General features: G+C 32.1%; 2 protein-coding genes across 5 annotated transcripts; both read right to left on the bottom strand.

The window, feature by feature from the left end:
• Nucleotides 1-2,161: 2,161 nt before the first annotated feature.
• On the bottom strand, nucleotides 2,162-6,768 carry LOC101212742 (F-box/kelch-repeat protein At1g55270). Of its 4 annotated transcripts, none has more exons than XM_031888411.1 (3): nucleotides 6,245-6,768; nucleotides 5,794-6,112; nucleotides 2,162-3,878 (listed from the first exon to the last, which is right to left on the bottom strand). In XM_031888411.1, exons 2-3 carry the CDS (start codon nucleotides 5,818-5,820, stop codon nucleotides 2,619-2,621), a joined length of 1,287 nt encoding a protein of 428 aa, XP_031744271.1. In that variant the 5' UTR covers nucleotides 5,821-6,112; nucleotides 6,245-6,768; the 3' UTR covers nucleotides 2,162-2,618. The 4 variants fall into 4 exon arrangements, with proteins under 4 accessions (XP_031744271.1, XP_031744274.1, XP_031744276.1 ...); XM_031888414.1 differs by having other exon boundaries at nucleotides 5,794-6,072; XM_031888416.1 differs by having other exon boundaries at nucleotides 5,794-6,072; nucleotides 6,511-6,768.
• Nucleotides 6,769-9,785: 3,017 nt separating this feature from the next.
• LOC101212505 lies at nucleotides 9,786-13,135 on the bottom strand. Its single transcript, XM_004149969.3, has 4 exons — nucleotides 12,146-13,135; nucleotides 10,665-10,829; nucleotides 10,516-10,567; nucleotides 9,786-10,418 (listed from the first exon to the last, which is right to left on the bottom strand). The coding sequence occupies exons 1-4, from the start codon at nucleotides 12,400-12,402 to the stop codon at nucleotides 10,329-10,331; spliced, it is 564 nt and encodes a 187-aa protein (XP_004150017.1). The 5' UTR covers nucleotides 12,403-13,135; the 3' UTR covers nucleotides 9,786-10,328.
• Between the last annotated feature and the right edge of the window lie 6,690 nt (nucleotides 13,136-19,825).

The raw sequence follows: 19,825 nt of genomic DNA, 5'->3' as shown, positions 1-19,825 counted from the left end.
TATAGAAAAAAGAAATCACTAAAGGACAAAATTGCATTACACTTGTATATTTGGCCATTTTTGACAATTTTTCTTATATTATATATTTAAATATTTTTTAATTTCAGTTGGGTTCGATCGGCGATGATATAAATTCAATCGGCTTTGTTCGGTTTTTCGAACTCTCTTCCTTAAACCGATTACTTTTTCATAAAACTAACCACTAAGTATTAGTTTGTTTTGTTACGATTGTTCGAATGTTGAGTGTTGATGCTTACCTCTATGTTCAGGTAACAATTAAGGTAAAACACAGGCAGGAATAACAAAACTTTTTATGGCAAGCAAATTTATTTTGTAAGTTTATTATTATAAGTTGTTCCTGCAAATGATCGAACTATAAACGTAACTATCGGTCAAATCATACAAAGGAGTGCTTATATCTAATTGTGGTTATCTAATTATAGTTCCTGTAAAGGATCAAACTATAAATGTAATTGTGGTTAGATGGATGGAAAGAAGAGCTTATATATAGAGATGTCCACAAGGTAGGGCGGGGTCGGGATGCCACTCCCTATCTCCCTCCCTACCGCTTTATCACATTTTCCATATCCACCAATCTTTTTTGTGAGGAACGAGGGCGGAGATTTCCTTCACCGTTTTTCTTCTTTTTTAAGTTTAATCTCATTTTTCAATCAACAACTCGAAATGTATATACATTTTTAATGTTGTTTTATTTTCTATAGAATATTATCAATTTTCTTATTTAAAATCAAATGTCAAATTCTAGCTGCTATTTATAAAAATAAAATTTCAACTATTAAAAGATACATTTAGAAATTCATCCATAAAATTCAAAAATCTATAAAAAAAAAATATTCAAAGATCAATCTATGAGTATTCTAACAAAGCTTTCAATTATATCTTAAGACACAACAATATACTTTTTTATGAAAAATTTACAAATCACAAGTCAACCCACAACATATATATATATATATACACACAAGGTTACAACATAAAAATTGGAATTGAGAAAAAAATAAAGAAAATAAGGAAAACGAAGAATATCAAAATAAGTTTTTTTTACTATTTTACATATTATTAAATAAATAAATATTTATATTATATTTAATTAATTATATTTTTAATCGGGGCGAGGCTGGGGCCGAGGTAGGGAATGTATTCCTCGTGCCTGGCCCCATGTTGCCAAAGGAAAAAAAAATTTCCCCACTCCCTTCCCATTCCCCTTGCGAAAGGATTCCCCACCCTGTTCGAGCCGAGTCTCCCAATCCTGTGGGTTAAACAGACATCTGTACTTATATTTATTAAGGATGGGCATGGTAGACTGAAAAATATGAGCTGGATCGAAGATCAAATAAACCAACCAATGATTTGTTTGTATTCTTCGACAGTTGAGATCAATTTGAACATTTACTAAATCAATCATAGTCAACTCGATAATAGAAATTGTTCCATATGACTATTGTACACTTAGTATCTGCATGACAGACTAACGGAGTAGGTATAGCGTTGGTTTTACTGAAAATTAAAATAACCAATTTGGAAACAAATGAATCAAGTAAAAGCATTTTAACTTTTTCATGTTTTTAAATATATGATCAACAATAATTCAAAAGCCAAATAATTGTTTATAACCAAAACTTATTTCGAAGTAATATATCTTTAAGGACAACTAAGGGCTCTCTCCACTCAACGGCTAATAAGTTGGGCTACTCATCCTAGCCAGTTCATCCAACCATACATGAACAACCCATTTTATCTATAAAAATAAGAAAAAATTCAACTCATCTTGAAGTCTTCTAGGTATATTTTGATGCCCCTCCTCTACTATTGTACTTTTCTGGTTAGTACCGTTCAAATATGAATGTACTTTTATCTAAGAAACCTAACTTTCATTGAAAAACTGAAAGAATACAATAGCATACAAAGGATAAAAACTAAACAGGGTTTTTGACACAAACTACAAAAAAACCTCTTGTCAACAAAAACGAGCCCATACCATTAAAAAAAACATCGAGGACGGAGCAAATGAGATCATGACACACATTACAGATGAAATGTGATTGTGTGTTGTGACCTATTGACTATAATCTTATCCATTCAGTCTATATCTGTAATCTAGTCATGATATAAAAGGTAGACCAGATTTCCGACAACGAGATTGTAATGTTTCATATTAAATTCAAGTAACAGCAGTTTACAAGAGCAGAATCTCCAGAGAAGTTGGGAACTCTCTAATGCACATGATCTGTATACGGTATGTACCTACATTTATCAAGAAAGGCTCATTGCCTGTCACAATCTGAATCACTTGATACTGTATTGCAGAAATATTTCAAGTTCTATAATAGTATTCTCTAACAAGTTCAATACTACTACAAATAATTTTATAGTGAATGGACAATTTTGTTACCCTTTTCTTTCTCACAAATGACAAGAAAAAAAGAATTAAGACAGAGAGGATAAAATTGTCCATATGACAAAACTATTTGAAGTAGTATTGATTGATTACTAGCATTGATTCTCCATGTCTGACATCTAAGCATGATTATAAGATATGTAAAGAGGAAAACCAAAAATAGAACATATAAACACCAGAAGCCTAAGAAAGAAAATTTTCAGGCTTGAAGCACCTGGCAGTGAACAATGTGGCTTTTAAGGCGACTTCGACCCGAAAGACTGGACCACAGATTTGTGACCAAAGTTATGAGTTGCCCTTTTCCTGCTAAGGTTTCCCATAAATGTTCACCAGGAGCACCATCAGCATCTTCGCACTTTGAAACATCGACAAGAGAAATGCTCATATTATTGCGAATAATGCACAACTTTCCATTGAGTGGAACAAGAGCAGCTGCCTCCAACGCCTTAGAATTGCCCAGATGCAGCTTGCTATCTATACTCTTGTTCCAGGAGTTGGATACTTCGTCGTAGACTCTAAGTTTGCAGCCGTCCTTGCAGTCGACAGAATAAAGATGTCCGTTTAAGGAGACACTTGGGTTCCTCCAACCTGCAACCATTCCATCATAAACAGAACACCAACTGTCTGTTTCGGGCTGGTAAACATCGCTTAGAACCTGACGTTGAGCCCCAAAACCCTTCAAATACCATTTGCCCTCATAAACAACTCCAATTATGGGCACCATGGGTGTGCTCATATCAGAAATGAATGTCCATCTATTCTTATTTGGGTCATATACTTCAGCAGATTTCAAAGATCGGTGGCCACCTTCATTTTCCCCACCTGCAACATACAAACAGTTGTTTATCACACATGACCCAAAGACATGTCGCCTACGAAGCATGTCCGGGGCTCGGTGCCATTTATTTGTTCTGGCACTGTAAAAAATGACTCGCCTCATTGTTCCTTTTATTGGGTCTCTGCCACCAAACACATAGAGGTGGCAACCACTAAGAACCGCACAGCCAAACCCAAGAGCTTCAGAATATTCTTTAGGGACAGGAGGAAGGGGTTGCCAAAGCTGATATACGGGGTCAAAGGCATGCCATGAGATCTTATTATCTCGGTCTCTCTTAATGACATAAATCCATTCCTCTGCAACTCCTAGACTCTTACGGAGCGAGTAAAAAAAGTTTCCAGCCAAAAGACGATACCACCTTTTGCAAACTAATCGAAGTTTACGGTGTTCAACCCTAGGGACACGGATTAGGCAAGCTATTGCAAGATCGTCAGGTAGTCCAGGAAGCAGGGGGGATTGGTTCCTGCTCCTGTCACTGCGAGCCGGCTTTGGTCTAGTTGGGTGTATTGATGGTTTGATGCTAGGTTGTAGACAAAGCTTTGAGCCAGGTACAAACTTTTTAGCCCCGGCAACGGTCTTGAGGCCTGCATCTACTCTACATAAACAAGCTGTTGTATCAACCTGAAACCATCAATAAGTGAAAGTAAATCGTTGTGCTTTTTAACCCTACAAAAGATAATAGAACATATAGTACCGGAATCCATGTGAACAATTAAGCGCAGTATTTTGCAGCTTCACCAATACCAGTATTATACCTAATTTTGCATGAACTTCCAACTTTTCTAGTCATCTTAATGAATCTTATTTATCAGATAGCATGGTTTCCAAAATGTATTACGAGCATCATATTGATTCTATGGAACAAACACATAACTTACAGCTTCCATTTCCAAAAAAACTTATGGTTATTCATCTTAATAGAATTTTCAAAGGATACCAATCCAACCTTCAAACATTTTGATCAATCTAGATCCAATCACAAAAAGATTTTTCAGAACGTTTTGAAGAAAGAAACTGTAAGTATTTTGTGAAAACATATTGGTGACAATGATTAAAACATACTAAATTTTAACAAAAATCATTGTATGAAAAGGAGGGACTACACAAACAACCCGTATAGGCAAACAAATTTGCAAAAAGCGGAGAAAATTATGAGAACAGCTTTTCCAATTGTTTGAGAATAAAGACTAAGGATAGTTGCAAAAACCTACAGGTAGCTAAAGATGCCATATTGAAATGAAGCAGCGTCAGAGATCCATATAACTAGTGACAGTTTGAAAAAGTAAATGCATAAAGCTATAATAAATTAACAAAGAAATGTAATAACTCAGACTACAAAAACTCTTCCTTCAATCCCAGAAAACTGCGAGCTCTTTTTGTAACTTGCGTCCGAACTTCTAAGGGAATCGCTTTATCTGTTGCCTTCTGTAATCTTTCATATATTCATTATATAATGAAAATCTTCCTTATAAAAAGTATATCTGACACCCAAGCTAAAAGTGACTTGGTAGACAAAGATGATTGATTTTTTCTCTTTCGATAATGTGAAATAAATCCTTCCAATTGCTCCCTGGTTAGACTAGACCTTCCAATATACCAAGTTTTGGGTAGAAATCAGTTTGAAGGAAAGAGTAGAAGAAGTCTTTGAGAATCAGAGTGACAACCATTATTTAGAATTAAAGAAATAGCTAGAAAGAAGGTCTATATATGAAGAAGTCCTCATATGGTCATGAAAGTTAATCTGGAACATATCAACTTTCATAACCTTGGGGTGGATTTGCAAACACTAGCTCTTAAGGACATTTCATTCTTTCATAAGTCCCCTTTCTCAAAAAACTCAAATAGGAGCAAATTGGTACAGTTTTGAGATAATCTACATCTAATCAATTTTGGCTTTTGGTGTAAGCTGTCTTTCCGGCTGGATTTGAGTCTAATCCTTTTCTTCTAACTTCCTCTCCTAACAGATGTAGGAAACACAATAACATGAATACAAGACAAAAAAACTTTAACCTTAATTCTAAAAGATTGATGTATATGATGATTGTAGCAGTTAAACACAAAAACTTCGAAATGTGAGTTGTTATTTTTTCCACTTATTCTAATTTCTACCTGAACTGAACTACTCCTCAAAGTACAAATTAGGAGACTTCATGAGTTTGTTTACATTAGCTTCAAACGTCTGCTGCCTAAGAAAGAAATGCTAGGACCAGTATGGTAATCGGTAACAAATGAGAGCTTGCAATTTCCCAAAGAAAAACACCATTAATCCTTCGATAATTCTACTATGCTAACATGAAAGTTACTGACTATAACTGCTGAAGAATTCGGGATCAACCAGCAAATATGATAAAAAGCAAAATAGGAGATTAAGAAATCAAATCATGAACATTCTCGAAAATTTCACTGCAGATAGGATCATACTACATTAACATATCCATTGCGAATACATAATAATCAACAGAAACGAGCCAGAAAGTGTAACAAGAAAGCAGCAAAATCAACCAATTGAGCCAATTTACAGATATAAAGAACTTACCAATGGAGGTTGGATCATTCTCTCCATCTCTTTCCTTGGGGGAATTGCAGCACCGGATGAATTTTCAAAGTCCAACCACTAGCCAACCTTACATTTATCTAACAGTACAACAACCGTTCCAAAACAAGAAATGCATCACAAATAGTCCGATACAGATTAGTCACAGCAGGTTGACTCTTCAAACTTCTATATCCCACTTTGGCAAATCCACAATTCAGGCTTCAAGTAGAGAAAAACTTCTTTTAACATAATTAATCATTGAACTCAAGAGATCATCACCTGTCACATCCAAAATCCACCTCCACATTCACAAATCATCCTAGGGATTACGAAGGCGAAAAAAATGCAGACAAAAAGCCCATCAGAAACACAGTAAATTAAAGTAGAAGATAAAGACCCAGCATAATTTGGGCATTATCTCAAAGACCCATTTCAGAAATCAGAGATCTACCAGAGAAACCTCGTGTAAAGCTCGTCCCACAAGGTTTACAGACAAAAAATCAGAAACCCCAAATCTTATCTAGCTCAAAAAAACACTCTCATGGAAAAATTAAATGCGAGACAGCTGAAAAATGGGAGCAAAGAGGCCACTGAAGGAGAAGAAAGAGACCCCTGTCGCCATTAAACCTCAGTGGAGTTTAGGGCCCATCTCCTCAGCGGCACAACCTACCAAGCACAAGAGTGGGTTCAAGAAGAGAGAGACTGAAAAAAGCAAACCTAAACCATTAAAGGGGATGAAGAAGTAGAGGCCATGAATGATTGCAAACTTGGGTTTGTTGTTGTATTGAAGAAATGCTGAAGAAAAACCTCAAATGGGTGAGTTCTTGGAAGATTGATAGCTGTTCTTGCAAAGAAGTTGAGAAAGAAGACTATGGATCAGAAGGGGCAAAAGTATGGAAAAATGTGAAAATTTTCAGCTGGGTCAAATACTCAAAAGACAGACACTCCAAAAAAAAAAGAAAAGTGAAATCGATAGCCCCCACAATCTCTCAAGCACATCTTTCAAATTACAGGAAGACTTTTTACGAGTTGACCCACCAACACATCACAACTTTTCCCAATTCCTACTCCACAAAGGGTATTTTCGTCATTTGAGGGGACAAACCTCTCATTCCTCATTACAAAAGGGTCATGAATGGTGTGGATTCTTTGAAAATGGAGTGTCATTGCATTATATTTATATCATAAGTTAATAACAAAGCTATTCAAAGTCTACATTCTTTTGTTTTGTTTTGTTTTTCTTTTCGGGTGTGTTGTAAGAAAAAGAGTGACATGGTCCATATCCGGAATAGTTTTCGTTTAAAACTCCATTTCATCATCATTTTTTTTAATATTTTAAAAGTTGAGGCCAATATTTTTCATTTTTAGTTTCATGCATTTTTCATATTCTTCAATTAAAAATTGTCAACTTCAAAGGAAGAACAGAAAAAATAAAAAAAACAACGTGTCCTTAACATATAGTTTGTTTGTGGGTGGTGAAAGTCCACATCTTGATCTTCTTGTTGTAGAAAGAAAGGGTGGAAAGAAGATCATTGTCTCACAAAAGTTATTGAAACAAACCATGTGTTTCTTATAACTCTTTCAATCATCAATTCATTTCAATTCTTCCCTCCTCTTTCCTTTTCTTTCTTTCTTTCTTTTCTCTCATCTCATCTTACTTCTTCTCTCCTTTTGTAAATTCTTCCAACTCATACTGCCCATTTTCTTCTTATTCTTTATTTCCTTTTTTCATCAAAGCATCACATTAGAGGGATAATTCAAATACAACTTTTTTTTAAATACACCAATACCTTACTGTGATGTTATGTTACCTTATGAGAATAACAATGTGTAAGGGACACTTTTATCAATTAGTTAAATGGGAGGTAAAGGTATAATACACATCTCCACTTTAAATATATTAGAACTTATATTAAGAATTATTCGTTTAGAAGGAGATACTTTTAAATGAACTTATTTTATTTTATTCAATAATAATTAAGATAATAATATCTATAAAACTAAAAACTAAAATGAATTGATGATTAAATGAAAAAAGAACTTTGCAGGGATGAAGATTAAGTGAAAAAAGGAAAAATCATCTTCATGTCCTCATCTTGCCTTTTGAACATTCCTATCATGTTGCTACATGAATTTTGGTCAAACTTATTTATAGTTTCTTCTTTAGTATAAAGATTTTAGAGTGGAGTATATAAGACCTTGGTTAGGAAATGTCCAACAAAAATTTTGAAGTTTTTTCCCTCCATTTATACTTTTTAAAAAGAGACAGTCCTCTATTTTTAAAGCCCTTTTGATATCTTAGCTTAAAAGAACATTTTAAGAAAAATCAAAATATCTTAGCCATTGCACATTGATAAAAGAAAAAAGTGGTAAATAAACAAAGCTTTATTAGTAAAAAACCAAGCAAACTAGTCTATAACTTTTTTTTATGAGTTAGAAATACAACATAGAGAATGTTACCAAGAAGGGGGGAATTTATCAAATAAATTCTATATACTTCTCAATTTCACATTTGCTTTTTTTATTAGAAAAAAAAGCTTAACATTAGTATGTCCTAGTTACATTACAGATTACAAAGGTTCATATAAGAACATTATTAAAAAGGTTGGTATCACAATGTAAAAAAATCTTCCACTTCTTCGATACATACAATTCATGAAATAAATTTTCCCAAATATCAACTCGAAATCTTTATAAGAAAAAAAGAAATGAAACTGAACCAAACATGAAAAAGAAAAATTTTGTGTTACGGTGATTACCAAACGCTTGCTTGACTGACCTGCATAGCAAAATTTAACGTTCTTGAAGGAAAAAAACATGACATATAACACAAGATCATAAAATGAAGCATAGGAAGACACCTTTGTATTTTGGTTGGTTTCAAGACAATGCTTATAAGCAAATAAATTTTTAGAAAAGATTACAAATTTTTAATAGTAATTTTGTCTGGTAGTAATCCAACTTATTCATGATTCCTTTACCAAATATATAAACAAAGGGAGAATATGAAAGGTCGTATAAGGTCATCTGCATCCTTGTCAAAAATCCTACATCAAAACAATAAACCATACAACAATTAGGTGAAATGTTGATTGAATCTCTCCGCTTCTTTCTCATTGTCATTTCTCTAGCAACACGTTTCAAATATGCACATGCCATTCCTAATTTCTCGAACAAAAAGTTTGCTCTTGTTTTAATTATTATTCGTTTTCCTGTTCTTCATCCAAATACAATTGACGGGTTTTGCGTTCTTTTCAAATTTGAGGGTAGGTAGAGATTGTTCGTCGGATGTTTAAGGATATTCTTCATTCTGGGAGCGTTTGGGACAGAGCTGGGGTGTTTAGTTTGGAGAGCAGTTCAGTCAAGGAGCTCACAATTGGTTTAAGAACTCCTAGGGCTAAACAAATGGAGTTTAACAACTCCGCTCCCTCAATCTCCTACTCCATGGACCAAAGATATCCTTAGTGTGTGACGAGTTTAAGTCTGGAATTGAAAAGTTCAAGAGCTAGCGTGTGGTTGGTGACGCCTTCCTAGATTAGGAACATTGATCATAAGCTTAATGTAAGGAGTGAAACCCCTGCTGCTTGGGCGCCCAGATATCGAATAAAATAGTAGAAATTCAAGGCAAGAAGAAAATGGGAGATGAAGGTTGCTTTGCCTTTTCCCTTTTGGAGTGTATGATACTAAAAGATAAAGCTTCCAACAAGGGGAACAACGCATGGTTGAGGCCATATAAGGATCAAGAAAAGTGGAAAGAAGTGGGGTTTGCTTTAGCTTTTCTAGTACACTCAATTTGATCAAATTTGGTCATAAAAGTAATGGATGTCAATCAAGGGTAAAGACAAGCTTGAAGTGGCTGGATATGGAAGTTTTGCCAATACTAAAAACAACTAAGAAGCTCTTTATTCAGTTTTCTGAGTAACAAATATCAAATGACCCCCAAAATGAATATTAGCAATAGCAGAAATGAGCAAAAAAAAAAAAAAAAAGCATAAAAATGATAAAGAGATCATTCATTCAACTAACTTCACTGAAACAGTATTTCCCAAAACTTTACAGTCCTACCAAACTCAACCACTTCATATTGTCTAATGAGACTTCATCTTTTTCCCTTTCCTTGTGCTAAGAATGCCAGTGAAGTTATGTTAGCTTACAAGCACAAAACACAAAAGAAGATGCTAAAATGAAATGAATCACCTACAAGAATAATAAGGCACGCCACACGCCTACTTTCCAATGGAAAAAAAATGAGGCAGCTAAACTACATGACAAAGTAAATGTACTTCACCAATGGAAGATGTAACGATATAAGAATAGTGCTCCGGTTGTGGTCATACCAAAATAGCTAATACCAGAATTCTGGCAATGTCTGAATTTGAATCGATTGAGGAGAAGGCAGTTGGCTTATGGAGAGTTATGATAGGGATGAATTATGCAATCCAAATCAGAACCTTCTCTTCTTATCTCAACCCAGTTCAAGCAATCTGTGGTTTAAAATCAATCTTTTCATCTATGCATCATGTTGATCAAGTTCGTTAATCTGTACGGAGAAAATCACTCTGAGGCCTAAATTTCCCGATCATAATATTGGGAAATACAACCATGCATGCCATGAACATTGTGAACTGTGCAGCAACACCAAATAGGAGTAGTAGTCATTGTATGCCATATTGTAAGTCTAGTAATAGATAAATGCCAAAACCAAAAGCATGTGATAAGTACCAGAAGAGGAAGGGTCAGGAAACCCCATATTGGCCAAAGAGCAAATGACAACCTACAAATCAGAAATGAAGTGTTTAAATATTAGAGAAGAAAGGAATGATGAGTGTTAATCGACTGCAATATCATAAAATGTTGGGGGGTTATCTTACAAGCAAAATGAGATAAGCCCAAGAAGTGTTACAATTGGTAAAACCGATAAGCTTGCTAATTCCCATTTTTCATCAAACCTTCTAATGCTCCAGGCTGACATACTGGTGTAAATGAAGATGACAATGTTTAAACCAATCCCCACCATTCCAAGGTATAATGGAAGTCTGCTCAAGAGAATCAGATTCAAGTGATGTAAGCGAATCCAAGAATACTGATGTTCTTTAATGAAAAGAAACCAATTTCAGTAATAATAATGAAAGATTACAAAAAAGGGTCCAACAAACAACATAAGCCCAAGCAAGGAGAAGGCATTAAAACATTACAAGAAGAAACCCCAACTATTGAGAATCAATAAAGGAATATTGCAACAAAAAACAAGACCTGACAGCCCAAGCAAATGGCATTAGAAGCCAAACTCCAAGCTCTCAAGACTCCTCTGACCTCTTAAAATCCTCGGATTCCTTTCTAGCTAGATATTCTATGAACTACCAAGAATTACAAATGCTAATGAAATTCACCTTGTTTGGAAAAAAGAGGTGAAGGAAAACTTCTTCAAACATAGAACGACCAGAATTGGTCTCTGGTAAAAAACATGGGCACACCAGAACTTGGAAAAAGCTCTACAAACAAACTTAAGGATTGTAATCTACCAAAGCAGTCTCAATACGAACCATTCATTCGATTTCTAGGATTAATACCAGAGAAAGATGCAATCTAGAAGGCATTATCAATCTTAAATAATAGCTATTTAATGTGTCTTCTTTCTCTTTTATATTTAAACACAAAGAACTTTGAGTAAATGCAATCTGATTAAGATGTTCTGTACAAGAGCCTATCAAGCAACATGCACTATTCTGAGAACGTTGATAATGAATATGCCAAAGATTGATCAGAAGATTTTCTATAAAAACCTTATAAAAATATGCATAAAATTAGCAAGCAATCAAGATTCTTGATTTTGAGGCACGCGCCTCACAAGGCATCCTCACTAAACAGCATCCAGAGATTTAATGTGTAGCTTAGAACCACTCCAGCACTATAAATAATTAGAGAAAATAAATCTGACCCACCCATTCACCTGCTCTTGGAACAAAAATACATAAATCGATATAACTACAAGCTTATCCTAATGCTAAATATGATTCTCCATACTAGATTCCATTTTGGAAGTATGATAAGCTTATGGCATGGCCAGTCAACAACTCTCAATATGTTATTCCAAATTGGTCAGGTGATCAACTCATCTCATACAAATCTCACATTTTGCATTCCAAACCATCTCTTCCCCGGTGCATGTTTATGAAACCATGAGAAGAGGGCTTTGTGTAATCACAAACCAAAGTTACAGTTGAGAAGTAAACGAAATAACCATCAATCCAGTAATGTAAGTAATTAGATATAGTGCATTGACAAATTACTGAAGTAGTTAAGTGGAATGATGAAGCAGCAATCATAATTGTGCATACGGTTGAGTGCTCACCTTCTTACTCGGCCATCATGCCATAAGAGATATATCATATTGGAATGCCTATCGCCGTAGTATACAATGAAAGCAGCAGAAACAAGCCAAAGGACATTCTCTACAACTTCAATCCACGTCCGACTCTTTGGAGTATGAAATGACATAGTTTGAAACCTCGAACATGCATCATCCTCAATATCATCACCACTAGAAGCATATCCCTGGCTATGCCTCTGCCTCATATAACCACCCGCCACGGGTGTTCCCCCAGACATAGTGATACACAAATTAAAGTTAAGCAAAAGACATAGAGAAAAGAAAAAAAAAAAAAACAGCTCTTCCAACTCGAAATCGATCAAATTCCAATCCCCCACATAACTTTACACCATTACCACTCGGATTAACTCCACCTATGACCTCCGAGATTCAAATGTACCAAAATTAAAAGCCAAAGAACTGTCACTTCAAATCAAAGAACTCATGAATTGATTGACATAAGACTATGGAAAAAGTACCAATTCCAATCGAGTTAATGTCCCTGAAAAGAATCAAAGATCCTCGAAATGAATATGTGCTACAAACCCCACCTGGGGTTCTTCGTATTCCAACCCCTCTACAAAAACAAAGGCTTCAAATTCTCTATAACCCACGATTAGAGTTAAAGCTTCAATACCCACAATGCAATTTCCTTCGTTTTGTAATTTCTAGTATTGAATGAAGATAAAACCGAGCAGCCTGTGCAATAGAAGAAAGCAAGAAAGGGTAATACAAGATATTCCCAATTCACTGCGAGCTTGCTTTCTTCTTCTTCTTCTTCTTCTTCTTGGGGTGATGACGATGATGAAGATCTGTCAAACAGAATGTTAGGATTTTGATGGGGATGATGAGTGAAGGGGTTATTCGTTGCGTGAAAGGAAGAAACTAAAGAATATGGGTTTTGAATCGTGCGAGATAATTCTTCTAAAATGCCTTTCCTTTTAGCACACTTCGATTTCTTTTTCGTTTTCTCCCTCTTTTTGCCGTTCTAAATTCTAATGGGAAATTGCCAACTTTAATTGTTTCCGTAATTGAGGACTTATTACCAATAATAAAAGTCAACAATAAGGAATAAAATCACATTGCCTAAATGCTAATTGGCTTCTAATTTCCAAATTATATGTTAATTCAATTCTAAATGGAAACAATTTTGTCAAATACTTATTAGTGGAATGAAATGTGGGCATTTAACGCATAAAATTTCTTATAATATTGTGGATTAAGGTCAAAAGTTTTTTTTCTTTCTTATAAATTTGGAAACCAACAATAGTTTGGATGGATGCCAATAACATAAACACTTGCTTGCATATGGATTGCTTTGCTCTATGGATAAAGCAATCAATTTTCTTAATATTGGTATGTTAAATGTTCAAAAAAAAAAAAATTACATTTGGTTAATATGACATTTAAAGTCTATATGGCATATCATTCAAATAAAAGATTTAAATTAATATACTAATTAGTAAAGCTAATTTATATTGTCACATATTTATAGATAATTACACAGACATGTTATGTTATGTATGATAATTATTTTAAATGACAATACTAAAAATATATTTACAAATACAAAAAAACATAATATATTAGTATTCAACAAAAAATTTGTGTTATATTTATAAATATTTGGTTCATTTTAGAGAAATTTTTAAAACGGTAGATTTTACAAAATATATTTACAACCTATAACAAATTTTATCACTTATAGTTATTCATATGCTATAATGATAGAAGACTGAGTGCTAAAATCCAAAATTTTACTACAGCTTGTAAATATTTTATTTTATTTGCTATTTTTAAAAATGTCCCTTCATTTTACGATATTTAAGAACATCTTTTATATATATTTATATATAATTAATTTGTTAGACTTAGTACGTTGATATGACTTTTTATTTTTAAAGCTAGATGTTCAATCTCCAACTCATAATATTGTTGGAACGGAAAAAAACTCGTTAAATTTAATAGCTTTTTAGTATTAGAAAATATATTGACAATTAATAACATACTAATCATGTTTTATGACGTGACCAATTTTTAATGGCTAAGATATAACTGGTTGTTTATAGTCTACTCTTTCCAATTGGTCACTTTCAATTTATAAATTCCAAAACACGTAATTAAGTTGCTAAACAACATGACATTAATTATATAGCGCACACACACACACATATATATATAGGCAAAAGAAGAAAAAGAAGAAGAGGAATTTGTCCCCCTAAATAACAAATTTGTCATATTGTAGAAATAAAGATGTTTATTTGACAAAAGAGCAATATGATTTTAATTAATTAATAACACACTAGGACCACTCCATATATTAATTCTCCTATGATCATACATATATATAATTCAATGATATTTAATCTGTACTCTTCTGTGGAAGTTGGAAGCTCCTATTTATTGTATAAACTTTTTTATGTTTTTTTCCCTCTAGAGAGAATGATTGTAATGTAATTTTGTTTTTTTTATAAGATTATATTGAGTTGAGTGAATGTTATGCAAACATCATCAATGCACAAACCACCACATGAGCTTTTGAATTAGATTTCAAGGGATGGTTATCTCTTACAATTATAATATTAATTTCAAAACTAGACCATGTTTATCTCAATTCAATCGAAATGAATGAATCAATATGGTTGGTAGTTTAAGCACTAAATCACGTATGACTATGTTTAGTGTTGTTCATTTGCGAATAAACAAAAGTTGCAATACTATTGACGAACAAAAGATGATCAATTCTATTATTGTGTTTGAAAATAACGTCATATGATTATCGTTACTGTTATGGTTTGGGGTTATGGTCACTATTATTATTACAATTTTAGAGAAAAAGTTATGAATTTTGACACATTTATCGTTAACCTCATGATTTTGATTTAGTAAAAATTAAATTAATAAAATGTGTAGTTTTGGATAAACCCAACTAAATGTAATCCAATTAAATTTGTAATCGTCATTTATTACAGTTGATCTGCCCATATAATTTTATTATGATTACGCACATATTCATCCACAAACATAAGCACTCTTTGGTGCTTTCAAGTTTGTAAACTTTAAATTGAACTAAAATTTTAAGTAAAACCATACACCTTTTATCTTTTATTTATTTATTTGAAGACAAATCGATGGTAAAGGTTTTAAAAGAATTCTCTGAGACGAGCGTTTAATTAATTTTTAGGTTGAGCAGAGGAGTATCAAAATTTTAACTACAAACTTTTTCTTTTTGTGAAAGTGACAAAAACCAATGAAAATTTCAATGATTATGAATGTATACAAATCCAAATCATCTCCAACTAAGCAAATGATATGTTATTACCTTATTAAGAAAGACTATTAATTACACGTTAATTAAAATCGCCTAAAATTAGCTACATATATTTTTAATGGGTTGGAGCAGTGTTGTTGAGTTTTTTTTAGCAAAATATTAAAAATGGAGCTGTCAAACATAAAAAGATTTAGGAAAGTTATATGAGAGAATATTCATGTAATTGAAATCGGATGACAAAATTATTTATTATTTTTTAATTTTTCATTCGTTATTTCTTTGTTCGTAGTTTTTCTTCAAGTTGAAAGTTTTGTACGTAAATTTTTTTTTATTGATTTCTCTTTTTAACTTCTCTTTTAATTTTCGCTTACCAGAAATGAGAGGTTTTGGCCCAATATGTGTGAATAAATTTTAAAATTTAGAATCTTCGGTAGCCAATTCATCTTCTCCCAAAGCAAAAACCTTTCCCGCATCAATCCATACTTTCAACCTTGAAGGAATAACCAAAAGCTCTCTGCTACCTTTAATCCCAAAATAGAACCAAACTCTCTCCATTTCCTCACTTCGACCACAAAACATATTTTAAAAAGTTTTTCTTTATATTATCAAGCTACTCCATTAATATTATCGAAGAGTGAGATCTTCAATTAGTGGTGCTTCAATTGTTCTTTTGAAGAAAAAGCTTTACCCAACCTTCTAAACATCGAAACAAATGTATTAGGGATTTGAAGGCAAATTAAAGTTTATAAAATCTACAAAGTTTAACTCATTCATCAATGTTTTGATCCTGATTACGACGTAAAGACAAGAATTATGAACTAGACTCTATATTTCAAGTTTAAAGAAGAATTAAAATAGATAATAACGATTCCCAATTTAAAAATAAGAAGAATATAATGACAAAAATGGGATGTATTCTTCTTCTACTTTTATGTTTAGAATAAAATTATAAGAGAGATAATGATAAAAATAATTTAAAAATCATATGATTTAGTTAGATTTAGCAGAAAAAAGATATATAAAATATCTAAAAATGTGATAAAATATGAGTTTAGAAAATTCAAATCAAAATTTGAAAGCAAAAGATTCTTTAGATAAAATTTTGGAGAGTTTCAAATCAAGAGACAAAATTTATGCAAATATATATGCATGAAGGAGGAACTTAATTTAATTCACGCTGAGTATCTTTTAAGGAAATAAAAAGAGGGAAAATTATATAATTTTGAGAAATTAATTACGGATTAATTAATAAAGTTGGTGATTAAATACAATGTAATAAAAGAAGTAGTTAAGGTAACTTAGGATCAAGAGAAAATAAATTCACATATATCATGCCATTAGCTATAATTCTCAAAAGTTGTGTGTTTTGCAATATTTTCAAATATGAGAGTAATTTAACTTCTTTTATTAAAAAGGACTATTCTTCTGTTTTAATAAAAAGTACTATTCAATCTAAATCATAATCCCACACAACCATTCTCCTTCAAGCTTCTGTTAATCAGCTTCAAACCTCAAGTAGTGCATCGGTTTCACTTGTGCGTGATGGTGGAAGAACCAAACCGGTGTGATTTCAACCTATACCAAAATAACCACAACGCTTTCCTCCTCTAACTACAATAAATTCTTAGCTTCCAACAACTTGTTTTTAGTGTTTTCACTATTTTTTTTGTTGGTGAGTTTTGATCTATTGTATTTCAACATTGTTATTTTTTAGTTACCCACTTCATAAGGACTCCAAATATATGTAGTATTAGTCCATATTTAGATACCAATCGAAAAGGATTTCAAATATGTAGTATCAGTCTATATTTAGATACCAACAACTTGTTTTTTTCTTTGGCTGATCAAATATGTACCAACTTTATATGAGATGTCAGATAGTAGAAGCAACATCAACTCACAAGTGACAACATCTTATCTTGATTTGATTAACCATTTGATTTGATCATTATGAGAATAATAGAGGAGTAGTAGTGGTTTATGTTGGGGATTTGAAATGGATTGTGGAGTGGTATAGTTTGTAGTAATTATGGAGTGGATGGTTTAGTTGGGGAAATTGAAAGATTATTGTTTGAGAGTTTTCATTATAATAACCATAATAATAATATTAGCAAGTAGATTAAGATTTGTGTTAGGGTACAGCTAGTTATCAAATTTGGTATTCAGACATTGTTTTGGTTGTATTAATTTTTATAGCTCCATATAGAAACCATGGTGTGTTGGGTTGATTTGGTTAGAGATACTACGTTTTTGTTTCTATTTCATGAACATAATTCTATTATCAAATTTTTAGAATTAATTAGAAGTTAAAGTTCTTCGTTTTAATTCTATTCTTATTTTGTTTGTAGATTTCGTTCATAAGTCTATTATCAAATTCTTAAAATTAGAAGTTAAAGTTCTTCGTTTTAATTCTATTCTTATTTTGTTTGTAGATTTCAAGGAGTTGATAATCGGTGAGACTTTGATTAGTTTTGAGTCATCTACAAGTATTGTGGTGCTTGGAGAAGGGTATGTATATATTTCTTGTTATTACACATGCTTTGTGTTTTATGATTAAGAATGATGTTCATCACTCGTTTTGTAATATGAATAAGAACGATATGTTTCTATGTTGTAAGTACGTAATGACCAATTATATATATGTATATGCTCAATGGTACTTTTTAGCACATTTGTACGTGCACTGTCTTGCTTTACTTGTATACATTCGACATTATTGAACTTGAAAACAGGTGCAAGATAAATTATGAGGATATTTAAAAATATATAATTTTTTATTTTTTTAAAAAAAACTTGACATACAAAACGTGTCAAGAGTAAACAAATTTTTGACATGTAGAAAATGTCAAACAAATTTTATATACTTGACGTTTATAAACTGTCAAGTATAATTTTACTTGACTCGTAAAAACCGTCAAACAAAAACCCTCTTATTCTTGACACTAGATTATTTGACGTGTAAAACGCGTCAAGTAATCTCATATACTTGACGTCTTTTACCTGCATAGTAAACTGGCTTTAATTGGCGTTTAAAAACTGTCATGTAAACCTCCCTTATTCTTGACACTGGATTACTTGATGCATTGAAAAGCGTCAAGTAAATAGATACTTGACAGTTTTTAAGCGTCAAGTAAAACCAATTTTATAGTAGTGACCATTCTTCAACGTTAACTTTGACTAGTTCTTCAGCATCAACAACGTTTTCGTTTGGGCCATGTGTGGGGCGTTGGGGCCTGTCTTTTATTAAGGTAGAAAGATTTAGACGAAAGACCTAAATTAACTATGATTTTTCACAAATGTCCTAAAGTGTAATTTATTTTCTTACCTAGGAATCCGTATAGTATTTGGACAATACTAACATTTTAATCATTATTAATTATATATTATATTCGTAATTATATTTAAATTATTTTCTTGTTCAGGGTACTTTCAATTTATTATGATTTCCATTATTCTTTATATAAATTTGTATCTTTATTATGATAATAAATTGAAAATATTGTTTTAATGAAGTATTTGAGTGTCATCCTAGAGAAATATTTGAGTGCCGTCGTAGAGAAATATTTGAGTGTCATTATTATTTTCATAACTTCCTTATATAAATTTGTATATTTCATTATGGTAAAAGTTTGAAAATATTGTTTTAATAAAGTATAACACAAAATCTTTTCTAATATAAAATTTTATGTTAATTAATTATAACGGTTAACAATCTTTCATCTCCATCACGTGAACAATCTGAAAAATTTCATCCATCGTCGGCAGTCCTTACACATATAATATACCACATTATATATACAATATGACATACATAATTATGTACGGTAAGAAGTCCGAATTTATATATGTTATTTTGTATATATACCTCATATTATATACAATAATACCTTATACATAATTTCTACAGAATTTATGTTTACATTATTTGTTTATATAGTAAATATTACTAAAACAGTAGTAAACGACATGATAATACATGCATATTTTTTCTTTATAAATGTATTTATACATGCAAATACATTTATAAAGAAAAAATATGCATGTATTTGATTATATTATACTTTAATATATATGCAATCTATAATAGTTATGTTTTGTGTTTTAGTATATATATACCCCTTATTATATACAATAATACTATATACTGACATATAATTATATTATTTTTTGGTAGGATGACCAAAATGTAGTTCTTCTTCACCGTTGAACTCTTAATGAAATCTAGAATGTATCACATTCAAAACTAGATTTTCGTATGTTTGTCTATTTAATCGAATATTTAAAATATACCTAATATACCAAATGTTTCATATGTTTTGAATATATACAATACTAAGCTCAAAATTTCTAGCCAGATTATGTCGGATAAGTTTTGTATTTGTCGGCCATCG

The sequence above is a fragment of the Cucumis sativus genome, chromosome 1 (assembly GCF_000004075.3).
Source record: "Cucumis sativus cultivar 9930 chromosome 1, Cucumber_9930_V3, whole genome shotgun sequence".
In the NCBI taxonomy this organism is placed as follows: Eukaryota; Viridiplantae; Streptophyta; class Magnoliopsida; order Cucurbitales; family Cucurbitaceae; genus Cucumis; species Cucumis sativus.
The sequence above is the reverse complement of the archived record's forward strand: the minus strand, read 5'-3'. Positions and strand labels throughout refer to the sequence as shown.

Excerpts from the sequence above, each read along its gene's own strand:
- LOC101212505 (XM_004149969.3), bottom strand. The coding sequence starts at position 12,402 with ATGTCTGGGGGAACACCCGTGGCGGGTGGTTATATGAGGCAGAGGCAT. Across the intron at positions 10,568-10,664 it reads GGGCTTATCTCATTTTGCTT|GTTGTCATTTGCTCTTTGGC; the intron begins GTAAGATAACCC and ends TCTGATTTGTAG. Across the intron at positions 10,419-10,515 it reads TCCTGACCCTTCCTCTTCTG|TTCACAATGTTCATGGCATG; the intron begins GTACTTATCACA and ends GTTGCTGCACAG.
- LOC101212742 (XM_004149970.3), bottom strand. The coding sequence starts at position 5,820 with ATGGAGAGAATGATCCAACCTCCATTG. Across the intron at positions 3,879-5,793 it reads GAATGATCCAACCTCCATTG|GTTGATACAACAGCTTGTTT; the intron begins GTAAGTTCTTTA and ends TGATGGTTTCAG.